At 48.0% G+C, this 21,227-nt stretch overlaps 1 protein-coding gene across 6 annotated transcripts in view; it reads left to right on the top strand.

Annotated features, from left to right (window-relative positions):
- Window positions 1-21,227, top strand: part of LOC310707305 (cytochrome P450 2J5-like) — a 36,548-nt gene that overhangs the window by 6,071 nt on the left and 9,250 nt on the right. For all 6 annotated transcript variants that reach the window (XM_083504326.1, XM_083504323.1, XM_083504325.1 and 3 more), the window contains 3 exons: window positions 648-810; window positions 1,629-1,778; window positions 13,502-13,662. In XM_083504326.1, the coding sequence (XP_083360452.1) occupies window positions 648-810; window positions 1,629-1,778; window positions 13,502-13,662 (474 nt within the window). The remainder of the gene's footprint in view (window positions 1-647; window positions 811-1,628; window positions 1,779-13,501; window positions 13,663-21,227) is intronic.

Below are 21,227 nucleotides of genomic sequence, written 5' to 3'. Positions count from 1 at the left end.
CCTGCCAACCTAGCAGTTCAAAAGCACATCAAAGTGCAAGTAGATAAATAGGTACCGCTCCAGCGGGAAGGTAAACGGCGTTTCCGTGTGCTGCTCTGGTTCGCCAGAAGCGGCTTAGTCATGCTGGCCACATGACCCGGAAGCTGTACGCCGGCTCCCTTGGCCAATAATGCGAGATGAGCGCCGCAACCCTAGACTGGACCTAATGTTCAGGGGTCCCTTTACCTTTAGCTAATGGGACAGACTTTTGTCAACAGAAACACTAGGTGTTCTTGTCCCAGTAATGGAATCACATCAAATTCTTCTCCGTGGCCCCAAAGAGCATCAGCAGAACAAACATTCAGGTCAGAAACACATGCTTCAGGCATCAAAATTTCGCCTAACAATTCCACAAGTGTCTCCACTCCACCAGTCCCAGGAGCCATTGCAGCTTTTCAATGGGAGTGGAGGGGAAGTGGGTATTTTCCCCAGAACCAAAGACCTCCCTCCCCATACATTGTGGTCCTGATCCAACTGCAATATAGTAGTAGTAATAAATTTAATAAATAATAATAATAAATACATTGTATGCTGTTATACAATCTGCATATCAACTAGCTTGGCCCTGAGCATAACATTTGTTTTGTTTGCTTTGACTCCACTTACAGCTTGCAAACAGTTATGGAAACATTTTCACGTTATGGATAGGACATACTCCTGTGATTGTATTGTCTGGGTTTGAGGCTGTTGATAATAGTCTAACGGACAACCCAGAAGCATTGTCTGGACAACCAATGTTCCCTGTTTTTAAAATTCTGGGCAATGAAAAGGGTAAGTTGTTGCACTCAGCCATTTTTATTTGGAATGTGGGGAGGGGTCTTTTCCTTTCTTTTCCTCAGCCAGCATGGAAAGTGTGGGATATATCCAGTTTCATGTAACCAATATGCTTAACTCTAATTAATGCATTAAAGGGTTAAGACCACAGAGCAAGCTGTCCTGCAGGGCTGAGCTAGGTAGGAGGAAGGGTTACCAATCTCTTTGTTTTCTCTTTCCACCATGTGAACCCTACCAGGAAGGATGTCTAGGGTGGTTGCTCCAAGCCTAGACTATGTGGCTTTAGCAAGCCATCAAATAATTTAGAAACTCTTACCAGTGGTGCACCATGCTCCACCGAAGTGAGTGTGTCCTTCTCAGGTGCCCTCCAGCTGAGGGTAGCTGAGGGGGATGCATTGGCTGTCCACCAGCCTCTGTGCTGCCCCCGCGAGTGGCCCTGGGCTTGCAGGGCTGCTGTGTCTGTTGGAGGCAGGGGCGTAGAAAGGGGGGGGGAGGTGGGGGCGGTGTGCCCCGGGTGCCATCCCTGAGGGGGGTGACAAAAAGGCACACCGCAGGGGCTCGCCCCCCGTGCGCAGCGGCTGGAGCCACCGCCGCAGCGTGCAGGGGATCGCTCTCCCCACCACCGACATCACAGCAGTCAATCAGAAGCTGCGCTTTGAAAGTCAAATGTTTTGGAAGTCGAATGGACTTCCGGAATGGATTCTGTTCGACTTCTGAGGTATGACTGTATTGATTCATTCACCTCTAGCTGTGAACCACCTAACCAAGAACGACCCAACACTGGGGTTTTTTTTAATAAAAAAATATTGTTGCAGGTATTATGTTCTCCAATGGCAAAACCTGGAAGCAGCAGAGGCATTTTGCACGATCTACCCTGCAGAAGATGGGGCAAATGAAGATGTGTCTGGAGCATCAAATAGAAGAGGAAGCTGCTCAACTCGTGGAGGCCTTTGCACAGGAAAAAGGTACGTAAGCAATGGCTAAAAAATCAGGCGCTTGTACTTGCTGATATGCAGCTGCTGGCTAGCTAGCCTACCTGCTGCAACAGCTGCAGGGATTTTGCTCTGCAGAAATGGTGATTCCTGGCCCTTCATTCCAACCCATCAATGGAGCTTGAACACATCCTCAGATCTGCCCTTAAAGTGAATTAGATGCTTCCAAGTAGGTAACAGTCTTCAAGGCTCATAGAAGAAGACCCGTGCTTGGAACTCTGCTTTACAATTTTAATCCTGAGATATATAAATATATGGCGAGTCCTTCTTCATCAGACCACAGGGCAGCCAGATGCTCATCTGGGGTACTGTTGCAGGCCACCCCAAATCTCCTATTGGTGAGAGATTCCAGGGGTTTCAGACGCTTACCCAGGGTACGGTGTCCTTGGAATGAGGGAAACCAGAGACTGTGGCGTCTTGAGGATACATGGTTTATTTACACATATGGGCAACCTGAGCCAAAGATGGAGGGGCTCAGAGCATTAGCACCCCAAAAGATCTTGCTTCCTCGAGAGTCACAGCCTTGGATTCCAGCAGTAATCAAGCATGGCTCTCTCAATCTGGCTTCTGCCTGCTTCTCTCTCAGCTCACACACAATTTGTCTATCTTATGCAGGGTCTCTCAATTCAGTCAAATTCTCCCCCCTTCACCCTGCAGAAAGAGGGGTTTAGAAAGTTTCCTTGGAAGTTTTAAACATTCTTTTAAAATTGTCAGCAACAACTGCTTTCACTTTTACTTCAGTGGAAAGGGATCGACTTCCGTAATTTAAATCCCTTCAGTCCAATTAATTGTCCAAATTTAAAGCCTTTTTTTACTCACGATTGTCCAATCTTTTATAATTTTGTCAGAGAAATTGGTTGCTCATGATTGCCGGACTTCGGAGCTTCGCGCAATGAAGAAAGCGAGTAGATTCCACAGTACCCGCGTCTCCAACCCCGCTTGCTCTCGGGGCTCTTATTAGAGCTTACTGTGGAGCAGGGGAGTCGCAAGGGGTACCCGCTGGAGCACCAGGTCCTCAGAATGCTCGATCTGAGGTTTTTTCGGGGCTCTGTGACGCTTTCGTGGGCACCCCAATCTTCAAAGCACAAGGGGTCTTTCAGATGAAAGAGCTCTCATCCGCCATTAATTGCACGACCAACTGGAAGTCCAGAGCAAGTTCTTTTGCTATATGAACGATGGTCCGTTGGTGGCAACTGTGGCCACCATAGAATCATAAAACTGTAGCATTGGAAGGGGCCACAAGTGTCATCTAGTCCAACCCCCTGCAATGCAGGAATCTTTTGCCCAACATGGGGCATGAACACATGACCTTGAGATTAAGGGGCAAAGAAACTTGCCTGACTAGTACAACCATGGAATCCACAAGGGTTAAAATTTATGCCTTGCTGGATCCATAAACCCAGGAATTAGAAGAGAGTCGGGCGTCATGCAAATGGAACACAACGGTATGCATTGCCAAAAAAGAGAAAGGGAAAGAAGGACACCAATTTGCATAAAATCTGCATATAATAATGGATATGCAAATGCAAATCAATAAATAATGTCTATAATTGAAACACCACTCATCTCAACACATTGGGAGAAGACTATGACCAGGTGGCCAGGATGCCTATTTAGTCTGCTGTTCAGATGTATCTGATGAGTAATTTCAGGACCCCAGCTCTCCTTTCTTTTGGCTCTTTATCTTTAATTGGGATGAGGTAGCCCTTCAATGGGATGCGGATGGCGCTGTGGTCTAAACCACAGAGCCTAGGGCTTGCCAATCAGAAGGTTGGCGGTTCGAATCCCCACGACTGGGTGAGCTCCTGTTGCTTGGTCCCTTCTCCTACCAAGCTAGCAGTTCAAAAGCGCGTCAAAGTGCAAGTAGATAAATAGGTACCGCTCTGGTGGGAAGGTAAACTGCGTTTCCGTGTGCTGCTCTGGATCGCCTGTTACTGAGTACAGTGGATGTTCGGGTTGCGAACATGATCCATGTGGGATGCACATTCGCAACCTGCAGCGGTGTGCCTGTGCACGCACAGGTTACGGTTTGGCAAAGCATGATTTAGCGCTTCTGCGCATGCGCGACTGCCGAAACCGGAAATAACCCGTTCCAGTACTTCTAGGTTTCGGCGGTCCATAACCCGAAGAAACTCAACCTGAAGTGTCTGTAACCCGAGGTATGACTGTATCCTGATTTGGTTGCCCAAAGCTCACATGGTGGTTAGCCCTATTGAGATAGATCAGTTGGTACATCAACCACAGTAAACTATCAAAAACATATAGAACCAACTTGAATTTATGCTGGAGGTGCAGGTGCAGAGAATTAGAGGGAACATTATACTACATGTGGGACCTCATATATAATGGATTTTAAAAATTGTTCAAGATAATGTTTAACAAAAGACCAGAAGCCTTCCTCGTAGGTATAATGGCACCAGATATCCCAAGAAAGAAAAGTATAATCTTTTTATATGCTACAATGGCAGCAAAGATGCTGGTTGCCAAGGGGTGGAAGGGAGATCAAATTCCATCAAAAGAGGAGTGGCAAGTAAAACTGTTAGAATACATGGAATTAGCATATATGATGGGAAAAAATAGAGATCGATCGACCCAAAAGTTTAAAGAGGAGTGGGAGATGTATGTTGTTGTTTAGTCGTTTAGTCGTGTCCGACTCTTCGTGACCCCCTGGACCAGAGCACGCCAGGCACTTCTGTCTTCCCCTGCCTCCCACAGTTTGGTCAGACTCATGTTTGTAGCTTCGAGAACACTGTCCAACCATCTTGTCCTCTTCTCCTTGTGCCCTCCATCTTTCCCAACATCAGGGCCTTTTCTAGGGAGTCTTCTCTTCTCATGAGGTGGACAAAGTACTGGAGCCTCAGCTTCAGGATCTGTCCTTCCAGTGAGCACTCAGGGCTGATTTCCTTAAGAATGGATAGGTTTGATCTTCTTGCAGTCCATGGGACTCTCAAGAGTCTCCTCCAGCACCATAATTCAAAAGCATCAATTCTTCGGCGATCAGCCTTCTTGATGGTCCAGCTCTCACTTCCATACATCACTACTGGGAAAACCATGGCTTTAACTATACGGACCTTTGTTGGCAAGGTGATGTCTCTGCTTTTTAAGATGCTGTCTAGGTTTGCCATCGCCTTTCTCCCAAGGAGCAGGCATCTTTTAATTTCGTGACTGCTGTCACCATCTGCAGTGATCATGGAGCCCAAGAAAGTAAAATCTCTCACTGCCTCCATTTCTTCCCCTTCTATTTGCCAGGAGGTGATGGGACCAGTGGCCATGATCTTCGTTTTTTTGATGTTGAGCTTCAGACCATATTTTGTGCTCTCCTCTTTCACTCTCATTAAAAGGTTCTTTAATTCCTCCTCACTTTCTTTTTTTTATAAAATATTTATTAAAGTTTCACAAATTATACAGACAAACACAACAATATAAACAAACACAAACAAAACAAGAACAAGTATAATTTCAAACCCTTATTTTCTTATAACTTACTTCTCCGACCTCCTCATACCTCCCCTTTCTGCATTCCAATTTCAAATTTTAATTCAGCAAATCCTCACCCTTAAATTTATCTAATTTTTAACCTTTCTTTTCTTTTAACTTAATCCTTGTTTGTAAAAGTTGTATACTTTTTCAATGCAAGTGTGTGCTTGTGACGAAAGAGAGAGAAGGGCTAACTGCCATTGAATGCAATGAATTGTGGCCATTGCCTGAAGATTTGTTCTGCAGAAAGGGGAAGGACTCTCCCTGAGCTCTTGCTTAAAGGCTGGGTTCGGAGGCTGGAACTGCGTCTACGGCCATACTACCCTGAACACGCCCGATCTCGTCTGATCTCGGAAGCTAAGCAGGGTCAGGCCTGGTTAGTACTTGGATGGGAGACCGCCTGGGAATACCGGGTGCTGTAGGCTTTTGCCTCCTTTTGCCGCTCAGCTTGCCGCCCATTTCACGCCAGGCGCTGCTGCCTGCTCTTCCGATCTTCCTTTTAATTTGCTTTCCTTCTGACCGACACCTTTCGAACCTGCTTTTCCTTTGCACGGCCCTGCCCCCGCCCCCTGCTCTGCTCAGGGCGGCTTGCAAGCATTTAAAGTCACAGCTCAGCTGAAATCTATCAAGAGGCAGCAACTGCTGGAGGTGAAGTGCAGCACAGGAGAGCTGCAAGTGGAAAGCGTCCGCAGGACGGTCAGCTAAATTGTATTCAGAGACAGCCACAAATGGACAGGAACTATGCAACGTGAAAGCTGCATGTGGAATCCTCCTTTCCTTTCTAACCTTTAAAAAGCAAATTTTGTATAATTTTGCTATTTCTTTGTCTGTTTTATTTTTGTGTTGATTTTAAACCAATCAAGATTAATATTTTTTTAAAAAGAGATGGTAGAGCATGAGATTCTTAATCTCAGGGTGGTGGGTCTGAGCCTCATGTTGGGCAAAATATTCCTGCATTCCCTTCAAACTATACAGTTCTTCTTCTTCTTCCTCCTCCCCCCCTCCTTCGCCATCCAATTATGTATTTATTTATGGCCTGCCATTCTCATCCTAAGGTCCCAAGGTGGGTTGCAACATTAAAAAAAACTATTATAAACAATTAAAAACAACTTACAATCATAAAAATATGGCCAATTGTTAATGGGTGTTCATTCTGATTTTTTTGCCGGGCAGTTATGTGACAATGATCATTCATCCAGATTTGCCTGCGGGGTGTTTATACACTTCCTGTTAATCATTTGTCCACCCCCCACTTTTCAGTGCATTTTTCTAATTGTAAAAAAGTTGTTTTCTTCTTTTTTATTTTTTTTTAAAACAACAAACAAACCACCAAACATATAAAATACCATCACCATACAGAGAGAAATAGTCAAAGCAAAGTTAAGAAATAAACAAAGAATGAAAGAAAAGTACATATAAAATACAATTGTTCATAAGTCGTGTTTTCATAATCTTTGGACTTCCTCACATCACCCTTCCCTGCGTTCTCAGTCACATAGTTATAGAAAGCAATTTATTACCTTATTTCAGCTCTTATTTTATAAATCTCGGATATTATGTCCCAAATTTTAAATAACTTTATCGTAAATTAAACTGCTTGGCTTGAACATAGTGTTACTTCAAATTTCATCATTTCCTTGAACCTCACTTATTCTCATATATCTTACAACAAAATTACTGCTGCCGTGTTACTTTCAGTCGTGCATTCTCCTAACATTCATACAGTTTATAGTGTTTTTGTAGGTAGTCTTTAAATTTTTTCCAGTCCTCTTCCACCGTCTCTTCTCCCAGGTCCCGAATTCTGCCAGTCATTTCAGCCAGTTCCATGTAATCTATCAGTTGCGTCTGCCATTCTTCCAGTGTGGGTAAATCTTGGGTCTTCCAGTGCTTTGCGATGAGTATTCTTGCTGCTGTTGTTGCATACATAAAAAAGGTTCTATCTTTCTTTAACACCCCTTGGCCGACAATGCCCAAAAGGAAGGCCTCTGGTTTCTTAAGGAAGGTATACTTAAATACCTTTTTTAACTCATTGTAGATCATTTCCCAGAAAGCCTTAACCCTTGGGCACGTCCACCAGAGGTGAAAGAATGTTCCTTCAGTTCCTTTACATTTCCAACATTTATTATCAGGCAGATGATATATTTTTGCCAGCTTGACTGGGGTCATGTACCACCTGTATATCATTTTCATAATGTTTTCTTTCAAGGCATTACATGCCGTGAACCTCACTCCGGTGGTCCATAACTTTTCCCAGTCAGCAAACATAATATTGTGCCCAATGTCCTGTGCCCATTTTATCATAGCTGATTTGACAGTTTCATCCTGCGTATTCCATTTCAACAGCAAGTTATACATTTTTGAAAGTACCTTAGTCTTAGATTCTAGCAGTTCTGTTTCTAGTTTCGATTTTTCCTCCTGGAAACCTGTTTTTTTATCTGCCTTAAAGACCTCCCTAATCTGAGCATAATGTAACCAATCTCGCACTTTGTCCTTTAGTTTCTCAAAACTCTGCAATCTCCAGGTATCTCCTTCTTTTTCTAATATTTCCCAATATTTCGGCCAATTGGCCTCCATATTGAGTCTTTTCTGAGCCTTGGCTTCCATTGGTGACAGACACCTTGGGGTCTTGTTTTCTAATAAGTCTTTGTATTTTGTCCAGACATTAAACACAGCCTTCCTGACAATATGGTTCTTAAAAGCCTTGTGGATTTTTACCTTGTCATACCACAAATATGCATGCCATCCGAAAGCATTGTTAAACCCTTCCAGATCTAGGACATCAGTGTTCTCAAGAAGAAGCCAATCTTTCAGCCAGCAGAAAGCTGCAGATTCATAATACAACCTCAAATCTGGCAGGGCAAACCCCCCTCTCTCCTTAGCATCAGTTAGTATTTTGAATTTTATTTGGGGCTTTTTGCCCTGCCAGACAAATTTGGAAATGTCTCTCTGCCACTTTGTAAAACATTCCACTCTGTCCACAATCTGTAGGGTCTGAAACAGAAACAACATTTTTGGCAATACATTCATCTTTATCACAGCAATTCGGCCCAACAAGGAAAGTTTTAGTCTTGACCAACTTTCTAAGTCCTTTTTAATTTCTGTCCAACACTTTTCATAGTTGTCCTTAAATAAATTCAGGTTTTTGGCAGTCATGTTGACCCCTAGGTATTTCACCTTTTTAACCACTTTTAAATCTGTCTCTTCCTGAAACCTTTCTGATTCCTCAGTTGTCAATTTTCCCCCCAAAACCTTAGTCTTTTGCTTGTTTAATTTAAAACCCGCCACCCGACCAAACTCGTGAATCAATTCTAGAACCCTTTTCGTACTAGATTCTGGCTCCTGCAATGTCAAAACCAAGTAATCTGCGAAAGCTTTAAGTTTATACTGTTTGGCTCCGACCTGAATCCCTTCAACCAACCGGTCCCCTCTGATCATATTCAGGAGCACCTCCAGGACCGAAATAAATAACAAAGGGGAGATAGGACAACCTTGTCGTGTTCCTTTCTCAATCTTGAACTCTTCTGTCACCACATTGTTAACTATTAATTTAGCTTTTTGTTCTGAATAAATTGCCTCTATGCCATTTTCAAACCCCCGTCCCACTCCCATCCCTTCAAGATTTTTCTTCATAAACTTCCAAGAAATATTATCAAAGGCCTTCTCCGCATCTATAAAAATCAACATTGCTTTTGTATTAATGTTCGTTTGTAAGAGTTCCAAAATGTCAATAATGTTTCTAGTGTTATCAAACAAATGTCTGCCTGGGAGAAAACCTGCCTGGTCTTTATGAATTACTTCATTTAACACTTTTTTAAGTCTACTTGCCAGAATATCAGCAAAAATTTTGTAATCCACATTCAGGAGGGAGATGGGACGGTAGTTTCCAAAGTAGTGTCTTTTCAGTTTCCAATTTGGGTATCAATGTGATGAAAGCTTCTTTCCACGATTCCGGTGCCTTCTTCCCCTCCATAATCTCATTGCAAACCTCCATTAATGGTTGTGTCAGATAATCTTTCAATGTCTTATAGTACTTGGAGGTAAGCCCATCTGGCCCTGGAGACTTGCCCAGTTGCATATTCTGAATGGCACCTTCAATCTCTTGTTGTGTTATTTTATAATTCAGGGTTGTTCTATTTTCTTGAGACAATTTTGGTAGGCCATTCCTTCTCAAAAATTGGTCTATCTCAATCTCATTTTGCAGCCCTTGAGTATAAAGTTGTTTAAAGTATCTCTGGAAGCACTTTCTAATCTCCACAGGATTCTGAATGTTTTCCCCTTCAATCTCTAAGTTGGTAACCGTGTTTAGTTTTTGTCTCTTTTTCAGCTGCCATGCTAACAGCTTTCCACATTTATTTGCCGATTCAAATGATCTTTGTTTCATTAGCTTGATTTTCCACTCCACTTCCTGATTTATTAATTTAGAGTATTGTGTTTGGTAAAGTTTAATTTCTCTCAGAATCTCCTGTGACTTCGGTTTCAATCTTAGCTTTTTCTCACATTCCCTAATTTTCTCCCAAATCCTGTCCTTTTTCTCATTCTGTGCTCTTTTCTTTATGGAGTTCTGTTGTATCAGAAACCCCCTCATTACAGCTTTGCTTGCGTCCCAGATTACTCTTTTTTCCACCGTGGTGTTCAAATTTATTTTGAAATAGTCCTTCAAAGCTTTTTGGGCCTTTTTAATAATCTCCTGGTCTCTGAACAGGTTGTCATTCATCTTCCATCTAAAGGAGCCGGTTGTAGCTAGTCTCATATCCATCTTTACTGCGTTATGGTCGGAGCAAGTCTTTGGGCAGATTTCCACTTTTCTAGTCTTAGGTGCCAGATCTCTAGTTATCCAAATTTGGTCGATTCTTGTCCATGTCAGTTGGGCTTCAGAAAAGAATGTTCCTTCTCTTCCTAGGGGGTTTTTTGTCCTCCAAATATCAATCAAGTCCATATTGTCAGTCAGTTCAAAAAAAGTTTTAGGTAGTCTGCCATCTTTTGTGACGTTTTGGCTTTGTGACTTATCCATGTTTGTAGACACCACCCCATTCATATCTCCCATCATAATGATGTTGCTATAGTCCAGATAGTCCAGCATTGTCTCGTGCAGCTTCTTGTAGAATTCCGATTTCCCTTCATTCGGTGCATAGATTCCCAATATCAAAAACTTTTCACCCTGAGTTTGTACTTCAATTGCCAAAATTCTTCCTTGCTCATCTTTAAAAAGAAATTTTGGTGATAGGCTCTCCTTTGCATAGATCACCACCCCTCTCTTTTTAACTCGGTCTGATGAAATAAATTCTTGGCCTAATCTCTTATTAATTAGCACTTTTCTGTGGAGCCTAGTCACATGTGTTTCCTGCAAGCAAATAATGTCCAATTGTTCTTTCTTTAATATATGGAATATCCTTCTCCTTTTTTCTGGGGAATTCCCGCCATTAATGTTCCAGCTAAAAAGTTGCAGAGACATCCTGGGCAGATCTGTTATTCAGTAGGTGGTGGCGTTTCTTTCTTCTGGTCGTCAGATCCCAAAGGTGTAGGTGCAGGCGGTGGCGGTGGCGGTGGCCAAGACCCAGGCCCTGTAATCCCTTTCTGAAGGTCTTCTTTGTGGTCGTTCAGGAACTTGTCTTTGTCCTCAGGTGTTTTAATTTTCACTTTCTTCCCTCTGAATGGAAAAGATAATCCTTGAGGAAATTCCCACCTAAAAGGAATTGTGTTGCTTCTCAACAATTTTGTTAGTTCTGTGTAGGTGGTTCTAAGATCCAAAAGTTGTTTAGGGATATCTTTATAAATTTCAGCTCTCCTGCCCTGAATTTCAAGTGACTTTTCGTAATGTAGGCCTAGTATTTTATCCCTTTCTTCCTTAGATCTCAAAGTGATCAAGCAATCTCTGGGTCTATCTTTCTTCACTACTCTTCCAAGTCTGAAGGCACTCACAATTTCAAAGTCCTTATCTTCCTCCAAATTCCAGAACTTAGAAAGTTCTTTTGTCAGATAGTCCATCAAATTCCCCTGTTCAAGTTCTGAAATTGACCTCAGCCTCTGATTATTTTCCCTAGAACGTAATTCAATCATAGACAGGTAGGCCTGATGTTCACCAACTTGTTTGTGCAATGGTTTAACCTCTTCCTTCACTGCATCCACTTTCTGGTTGGCCGCCTCAGCCAATTTACGATTCTCTGTAGTAGCTTCAAAAAGCTTCCCAATTGATTGTGCATGTAGGGTAACTTGTTCAGTTAATTTATTTAGGCTGGCAGTGTTTTGGTCAATCTTAGCCGATTGTACATCTGCTTTTTTGTCCAATGTTTCCAATTTCTCCAAGATTCTTTCTAGTACTGATTCATTTCCTCCAGCTGCCATGCCTTCTAGTGAAGTCAACTCAGTTTCTGCTTCTTGTGTTCCCAAAACAGTGGGAACCGATGATCTGCGCAACTGGGAAGTTAATGTTGATTGAGTTAATTGTTTAGCTTTAGCTTTGGCCGATCTTGTTTTCCCAGTGCCACTCATTCCACTCCCGTCTACGTGCCAAGGTCAAATTATGTATGCTCCCATGGGAATCCACAAGCCCAGAGAGTAAACAACAAGTTAAAGGAAGAAAGAGGAAAAATACAAGTCACAGACAATTGTAAATCCAAAGTCCACTAGGGGGAGTTCAAACCAGTCTTGAGGGAAACAAAAGAAATTTTTCCAAAAACTTATTCCAAAACTAAAAAGTTTTTTCAATGTCCAACAATGTCCAACCAGTCATAAATTTCAAAAAGACCTTCAGCTCTTCTTTAAAATCAGCAGAGTAAGTCCTTACTTAAACAATGTTTCAGGAGAAGTGCCAGAAAACAATGTTTCAAAGTAGCTAGTCCAAAGACACTCAGATGTAACAGTTCACTGTAACAAAGACAAAGTCCGCAAACTGACAGCTCCAGTAGTTTGGCAGTCAAGTACCTGGGTTTCTTTATGTAATTTTGTAAATCCACAGGGAGAGGAAAGCAAGACCAAAACCCAAAAAGAAAAGAAAATTTAAGTCCCTTAATTCCTATAGCGACAGTTCAGATCATGCACAGAGTTAAAGTTTAACTCCTCTTCAAAGGCTTCAGATCAAAGTCGTTGCTTTAAAATTTTAGCAGAAGAGGGAGACGGACTTCCTGGTTGCATCTCCCGCTTTATCCAAATTTTTTTGAGATTAATTTTAAGTTATTTTAGTCCCTTTTACTCACTGGTTGCTGTTTCCGAATCCAATAATCCAGGAAAAAAGGTCAGCGCTCACCGTCAGCAGCTATGCAGCTTCGCTCACACGGAAAGAGCGATCGACTCACAGCACCGCGCTCCCTTCCACGTTCCGAAACCCCTTACGGGGTCCCTTCTTCGTTTCGGGGGGCGCTTCTGGTGCCCGCCGAGTCCCACGGCCACAGGCTCACTCTGCCTGTGGTTTTCCGACGTGGGTCTCCGCTTCGCCGTAGCGGACGACCCGTTTCCGCGGAGCTTCCCCTTCAGCAAGTGAAGGAGACCGCCATTGCCGTTCGCGCCGCCTCCGGAAGTCTGTTTTCTTCTTTTTTTAAATATAAAAAGTGGGGTTTGTTGAAATAGGTCAACAGAGTATTTTAATTCACTTTAACCGCATAAACCCGAATCTCCAGTAAACCCTTGTATCCTTTTTGCAAAATAGTGAAAGACTCGACTGGAGGCACCTGAAATGTCTGGTTCTGAGGCCACAATACTCTGAAAGATTCAGAGTGGGGTAGATCTGTGGTTCTCTCCCAACGTCTCTAATGCAAGGGTTGGCAACCTAAGGCCCATGGGCCGGAAGTGGCCCACAGAGGCCATTTAACCAGTCCATGAGCCGCCCGCTCGGTGAGTCCTTGCGCATTGTGCTAAACTGGCGCAGCGTGGCGCGGGGTCTCTCTTCTGCAGCTCTGAAAATTGCTTCTGTGCATGCCCAGACACCAGAAACTGCATCTGCGCATGTCTGCGGCGCCAGAAATCGCTTCTGAGCATGCACAGATGCCAAAAATCACTTCTGCGTAAGCGCGATTTCTGGCATCTGGGCATGCGCAGAGGTGATTTCCGGCACTGTGGACATGAGCAGACATGATTACCAGTGTTGTGCTGTGCTGGCCCGGCCCATGGAGGATCTCTGCGGCAGTGATCTGGCCCATGCCCGGTAAGCCTTGCCGACCCCTGCTCCAAAGCCCTGGGCCAGTGGAATGATTGCTGATGAGATTGTCTTGGCTGTTTGTCTGCAGGACGGCCTCTGGACCCTTCGCTGCCCATCATGCATTCAGTCTCCAAAGTGATTTGTTCTCTGGCATTTGGACATCCTGTTCCCGTGGAAGAGAAGGCCTTACATGAGCTGACTGAACACATCAGCACTGTTACAAAATTTAGGGGCACCGCTGGAGAGATGGTGAGTAATGAATTATCCCCTGTTCCTTCTCGCTCTCCCAGCTCCGAGGAGGGCAACGCTGTATCTGCACACAAACATGTCCAGTGTTGAGTCAGAGCCAGGCCAGGTTTTCCTCATCCCTCCTCACTGTGGTCCTTTTTCAGTGGACGTGATGGAGAAGGGACCTGCCGCATTCTGCATGCAAATGGTGCAATCTGCCATTAAGCTATGGCTCTTCCCTAAGAGCTGCTGTATAATGATGATGATGATAATTACCCACTCTTTATCCTAAGGTCCCAGGGCAGGTCACAACATTAAAACGAAACATTGTTGTTGTTTAGTCATTTAGTCATGTCCGACTCTTCATGACCCCCCTGGACCAGAGCAAGCCAGGCACTCCTGTCTTCCACTGCCTCCCGCAGTTTGGTCAGACTCATGCTGGTAGCTTCGAGAACACTGTCCCACCATCTCGTCCTCTGTTGTCCCCTTCTCCTTGTGCCCTCCATCTTTCCCAGCATCAGGGTCTTTTCCAGGGAGTCTTTTCTTCTCATGAGGTGGCCAAAGCATTAAAAACAGCTTAAAACAGGTTACAACCACAAAAATAAGGTGGCTACTCAGTCCCAGTTTTGAGGCTTCCTGTAGGCATCCTGTAGAACACACTGAGAACAGGTTGCTGGACTAGATGGGCCATTGACCTGACTCTTCTGATGCCCTTATGTTCTCCCAAGTGACCTCTTTACCAGCTCTAGTCATATCAGTCATTTGGGGTGGTGGGCATTCTCTGTGGCAGCCCCTGAGCTGAGAGATTCCCTCTCCACAGAGGTGTTCCTTCCTTGTATGGCCTTCATTGCTTCCTTCTGTTAAGTACAGTTGTTTAATTGACACTGAAATGGAAAATCCCTCTGGAGTCTCCCAAGCAAGAAGAGCTCTCTGAGCTGCCTAGATAGGTTGCTAATTAACTATTGTTATTGTTTTCTGTTAGCTCTGACATGGTGTTTTAACTTTAGATCACATGAGAGGTACTGAATTGCAAATTCGCCTTCTTGGAAGGGGGGTGGCTGAGTCTTTGTTCTCAGGCTCTGTAAAAGTAAGATGCCTCTTCAGGAGCTGCATAGCCTAGGGAGCTGGAATGCAGGCTAACGGAGCCTGTGTGTTAGAGAGAGCTATGTTTGTCAGCTCTGGTTATAAGTTCATTTTATTTCTAAGATGCTGAGCCTGTGCTGGACTTGCACAAGATATTGTATGAAATGATTTGGATTTATTGGCACTGTAGGGACGCGGGTGGCGCTGTGGTCTTAACCACAGAGCCTAGGGCTTGCCAATTAGAAGGCCGGCGGTTCAAATCTCCGTGACGGGGTGAGCTCCTGTTGTTCGGTCCCTGCTCCTGCCCACCTAGCAGTTTGAAAGCACGTGTCAGGGGTTTAGGAGCAGAGGCAAGGGCAAGGGAGGAAACAGAGAGCGAAGGGGAGGAGGCAGAAGAAAAGATGAGTGATGACGACGACCCGAGATCTCCGAGTCTTTCCAGTGAATCAGAGGATTCACAGAAAGGAGCACCAGTGGCCAGGGCAAGGGGGGAGTCTAGGGGGGCACCCCAGGAAGATAGAGCCAGAGGGGACTCAGAGGAGAGCAGTTGGAAATCGGGACCAGCGTCACCGCCAGAGAGCAGGGAAGAGGAAAGGAGCCAGGGGGCAAGCGCTGGCAGCTCACCACAGGAGGGAGGGCACGAGTCAGGAGTGGCCACACCTCCATCGGGGAGCGAAGAAACGGTTAAGCGGAAAGTGGAAGGTTGGGCGCGCGCGCCAAGTTCAAATGCAGAGGAAGGTGACGCAGTAAGCAGCCCGGAAAGGGAGCCAGGTCCTAAAGCCCGGCGCAAGGAGACAGGAGGGTCCGGGGGGTCAGCGTCAGAAGAATCCCGGAAGGAAGAGACCTCGGGGGGTAGAGGGACCCAGAGGAGGACAGTCAGGCGGAAAAGGTGGAGCCGGGCTAGGATATTAAGTTGGTGCACACGGGGCGGAGACTCAGACGGAGCTTCGCCGATCTAGCTACTAGACGTAGAGTTGCGCGCAGCAGCGTGAGAATGGAAACTGTAACTCAATAAAGACTTTTACTTAATGATCGCTGGCTAGCGTGATCCTCTGTGAGCTAGGATCTTCAAGCAGCTCTGACAGTAAGCTCCGTCTCGTAATTGTGGGCATCTACAGCCTCGAGGAGGGGAGAGAAGCAGGTGCCTACTAGCGAGCTCACGAACGGCAGACGACATGACGGCTGAGCAGCAGATAGAGGAACTCAGAAAAGCAGTGTCACAACTGAATGCCGAGGCTCTCGCATCCAGGGAGGGAGAGGAGGAGGCAGCTGCCGCCTGCAGGGATCTCCAGGTCAGGTTAGACGTGCTGACAAAGCAGACACCCAGGCAGGAGGGAATTGGGTTGGCGAGACGAACAGGCGGTCTGGTCTCTCACTTCGATGGGAACCTGCAACAGTATCCCAACTTTAGAGCAGACGTACTGTGCGCACTGCAACTGCTGAATAAAGACTTTAGAGATGAGCAAGAGAAAGTGGGATTCATCATGTCCCATTTGCATGGGGATGCTAAAGCATGGCTGCGCAATTTATGGAGAGATAAGGATCCGGCGCTCCAAAATGCGGATGCCTTTATTAAAGCGATGGATGGGTGTTTTTTATCAAGCATTGACGTGGATCTTGCCCGGAAGGAGGTGCATGGACTAAGGCAAGGGAGGGCCAGCGTGAGGCAGTACCATGCCCGCTTTTTCGCTTTGGTCAGTGCCCTGGAATGGGACAGAGATTCGGCCCCTGTAAGAGACCTCTTTTGGGAGGGGCTGCACAGCTCGATTAAAGATGAGATCGCGAGGAGGGAGAGACCCCGGACCACGCAGGAGATCGTTCAGAGGGCACTGGCGGTGGGGGTGCGGCTGGAAGAACGTCCGTGGAGCAGGGACGAAGGGCGTGGAGGGCGCGAACCAGCCAGGGGCTCCTCCTTCCTTCCCAGAGAAGCAGCGCGTGCGCAATCCACGCCTCCGCCAGGAGGAGGAGCGGAACCTATGGAGGTTGGAGGTGCAAGGGCTCAGTCAGCAACCAGAGCCCTAGCACCGGCAGCAGTGAAAGCGAAGCCTCCTAGAGGGAACAGGAAGTGTTACGTCTGTGAGGAGCCAGGGCATATGGCGAAAGAGTGTCCCCAGAGGCTCCACAAGCTCACTGCAGCCTCAGCAATGGTGACTGCAGCAACGCAGCAAGGAGGACCACAGCAGGGAAACGACGCAGTCTGGCTGGAGGAAGAGGCCCTGGGGCCCAGCCAGATGTGTTAGTGACGCAGTCCCCAGAGATTTTACAGCCCGTGAACCCCCTCCCGCCCAAACCAGTAGTGAGGCTCACCGCATCTCTCCAGCTGCCCAATGGAATCACCATGGATGTGCCAATCACAGTTGACTCGGGCAGCAATGCGGACTTTATAGGGCAGGACTTTGTCGACAAACACGCTATACAGTTGCTGCCGGCCACACTGCCCCTGCAGGTTGTCACGGTGGATGGCAGGGAGTTGCTAGGGGGGCAAGTGGTGAAGCAGACGCCACCGATGGCGATGCGACTTGGGAATCACAAAGAAATCATCAGCTTCAATGTCACTCAACTATCGGATACGCCCATTGTATTGGGAATGAGTTGGCTGGACAAGCACAGCCCAACGCTGGCTTGGTACCAGAGGCAGCTGATCTTCGGCTCTTCCTTTTGTGCTGAACACTGCATCGTGCCCCGGCAGGAAGGAGAGGAAGAGGAGTCACAGCTGCTGCTAGGCACGCTGCAAGCGATTCCCCACAAGTACGCAGAATTTTTGGAAGTTTTCTGCGAGAAGGAGGCAGACAGGCTACCCCCTCACAGACCATATGACTGCAAAATTGACCTGCTGCCGGGGGCGGCGCTGCCTAAAGGGAAACTGTATTCCATGTCAGAGGACGAACTGCAGGAACTCAAAGAGTTCATAGATCATAATTTGGAGCGCGGTTTCATCCGAGAGTCCAAGGCAGCGGGGGGCAGTCCTGTATTCTTTGTTAAAAAGCGAGACACGCCCCAAAAAAGACTGGTAGTGGACTATCGCATTTTAAACAATGGGACCAAGCCATCGGACTTCCCCATGCCCCGAATCGACGACCTCCTCGCAAAGGTACGCAAGGGAAAAGTGTTCACCAAGTTAGACCTGCGAGGGGCGTACAACCTCATTCGCATGCGGGAGGGAGATGAGTGGAAGACGGCCATGTTCACGCCACTGGGTACCTACGAATATAGAGTTATGCCTTTTGGATTGCAAAATGGCTCCCACGTTTTTCAAGCTTTCATGCATCACGTGTTGGCGGGACTTCTCTACAAGACGTGCATCTGTTTCTTAGATGACATCCTGATCTTTTCGGAATCGCAGCAGGAGCATGAGGAACACGTCAAGGAAGTGCTGAGCAGGCTAAAGCAGCATAGGCTCTACGCCAAGCTGGAGAAGTGCCAATCTGACGTGACGGAGGTGGATTTTCTGGGCTACAAGTTGTCTGACAAGGGGCTCGCCATGGACAGCGCCAAGGTTCGAGCGGTATTGGATTGGAAGAGTCCACGCAACCGGAAGGAGGTCCAACGGTTTGTCGGCTTTGCGAACTTCTATCGCAAGTTTATCAAGGGCTTCGCTATGCAGACAGCGGCCATCACAGACACGCTTAGCTCCAAGAAAAAGAAGTTCGTTTGGACAGAGCAGGCGGAGCAGTCCTTTCAGGCACTCAAGCGTCTCTTCGCGTCGGAAGAGCAGCTGCTTCACGTCAACCCCAGCAGGCCGATGAGGGTGGAGACAGACGCCTCGGACAGAGCCGTGGGGGCGGTCCTGCTGCAAAAGGACCCGCAGGGGGTGTGGCGACCGGGAGCGTTTTACTCCAGGAAGCTCAGCAAGTCCGAGCAGAACTACACCATCTGGGACAGGGAGTTGCTGGCCATTCATGCAGCGTTCAAAGCGTGGAGGCACTTCCTGATCGGCGCCAAGCACACGGTGCAGGTTTGCACGGACCACAAGAGTCTGGAGCACTGGCGCACGGCACAGTTCCTAAACCAGAGGCAGATACGTTGGGCTGAGTTCTTTGCGAACTTCGACTTCCGCATAGAGTATGTCCCGGGGGACACCAACATCATGGCGGACGCTCTCTCCCGTAAGCCGCAGTATCTGGAGGACGCAACGCCAGCAGCCGCCATGCACATCTTCGCACCAACAGTGTGGGCGTGCGCCGCGGCAACCGTGGACCTGGAGGTGGTGCGACGAGCGTTGCAGGATGACTCCTTCGCGCAAGCAAAGATGGCAGAGGTGCAAAGGGGCAAGGCAGCGGCCGACGGTTTCCAGCTACGAGATGGTTTGCTCATCCGTAAAGGGGCCATCTACGTGCCGGGAGACGACCTTCGCGCCAAGGTGCTGCAGCAGCTGCACGACGCGCCCACTGCCGGGCACTTCGGCAAGGAGAAGACGGTGGAATTAGTCGCCAGGGATTTCTGGTGGCCTGGAATGAGAGGGGAGGTCGCAGACTACGTGGCGAGGTGTGACACCTGCCAGAGGGCCAAGCCAGTGCACAGACCACCGGCCGGACTGTTGGAACCGCTGCAAACTCCGGTCGAACCTTGGGAAAGGGTGGCCCTGGACTTTGTCACGGATCTGCCCAGCTCGAGGGGCAAGACGGCAGTGCTGGTGGTGGTGGACCTGTTTTCCAAGATGGCACATTTCATTCCGTGTGCTAAGGTGGCCACGGCGGAGCAAACCGCCAAACTGTTCCTAGACCACGTGTTCAAGGTTCACGGTCTGCCACGGTCTATTCTGTCCGACCGGGGGCGGCAGTTCATCTCGAATTTCTGGCAGAAGCTGATGGGCTTCCTGAACGTCAAGATCAACCTGGCGTCGGCGAGACACCCGCAGACCAACGGGCAAGCGGAGCGGGTCAATGCCATCATGCAGCAGTACCTGAGATGTTATGCAAATCAACAGCCTGCGACGTGGGTGGATTACCTGCCGCTTGCCGAGTTCGCCTACAACAACACGAAGCACGTGTCCACGGGGGTCACGCCGTTCTTCGCCAACAACGGGAGGCACCCCAGAACCTTCCCGGGACTGGAAAGAATGGGGGAGGGGGAGCCGCAGACAGCAGATGCGTTCGCGTCGGAGCTGCAGGAAGTCCACGATCAGCTGAGGCGCCACCTGGAGCTGGCCAAGCACGCATACAAGGTACAAGCGGACAAACGCAGAAGGGTTGGCGAAGAGCTCCACGTGGGAGACTGGGTCTGGTTAGCAGCCCACGCAGTGCCGGCCAGGTCGTTGGCCAAGAAGAAACTAGGGCATAAACAACTGGGGCCCTACCAAGTCGAAGAGCAGGTCAACCCGGTAGCTTTCAGACTGGCACTTCCGGAGGGTTCCAGAATGCATCCGGTGTTCCACAGATCGGTGCTCACTCCCTACAAGGCACCGCACAGGTTCCAGGAACCCGGAACGGCGCCGAGTCCGGTCAGAGACAGAACAGGGCACGCGGGAGTGGCACAGAAGGAGCGCATCAACGAAGTCACGGAGATTTTGGACTCCAGATGGGGGGAAGAGGGGGTAGAATACTTTCTCGCCAAGGAGGGCACCCCGGCCAGTGCGAACAGCTGGGTGCCGGGCTACGCCTTGGACGAACCTCTGCTCAAAGACGAGTTTCATGCCCTCTTCCCACATAGACCTATGCCAGCAGACTTTTTCGACGACTGGCTTTTCACGCCCACGCTTTCGGCCAGCACGTTCCGGGGGTTCGACTCGGACGAGGACCCGACACGAGACGTCCGTTCCCCGGAGGGGTCACCCTCGGGATCTGCATCAGAACCCTCGTATTGGTGGGACGATAGGCCAGAGGAGCAGTTCCGCAGAAAGTGGCTGGAATGCTCAGGACGAGCAACGCCGCCAGGAGGAAGTGAGGGAGAGACGGACATGGACATTTTCGGGGACGACCCTGGTTTCGAGCACGGCGGCACAGAGATGGAAGCGGAGGTGACCATCGTCGACGAGAGCAGGGAGGAAGACCCGGGAGACTTCAGATGGAGACCCGCCACGGGAAGCGAACGGTATCCGACGTTCGTCCCTTTGCAACAGCAGCACCCAGCTCCAGCACCGGAAGGAGGGGAGGGGGGAATGGGGGGCTTCGAGGGGGGGATGGATGTCAGGGGTTTAGGAGCAGAGGCAAGGGCAAGGGAGGAAACAGAGAGCGAAGGGGAGGAGGCAGAAGAAAAGATGAGTGATGATGACGACCCGAGATCTCCGAGTCTTTCCAGTGAATCAGAGGATTCACAGAAAGGAGCACCAGTGGCCAGGGCAAGGGGGGAGTCTAGGGGGGCACCCCAGGAAGATAGAGCCAGAGGGGACTCAGAGGAGAGCAGTTGGAAATCGGGACCAGCGTCACCGCCAGAGAGCAGGGAAGAGGAAAGGAGCCAGGGGGCAAGCTCTGGCAGCTCACCACAGGAGGGAGGGCACGAGTCAGGAGTGGCCACACCTCCATCGGGGAGCGAAGAAACGGTTAAGCGGAAAGTGGAAGGTTGGG

Source organism: Podarcis liolepis, assembly GCF_965112155.1.
Source record: "Podarcis liolepis genome assembly, chromosome: 5".
Lineage (NCBI taxonomy): Eukaryota > Metazoa > Chordata > Lepidosauria > Squamata > Lacertidae > Podarcis > Podarcis liolepis.
The sequence above is the reverse complement of the archived record's forward strand: the minus strand, read 5'-3'. Positions and strand labels throughout refer to the sequence as shown.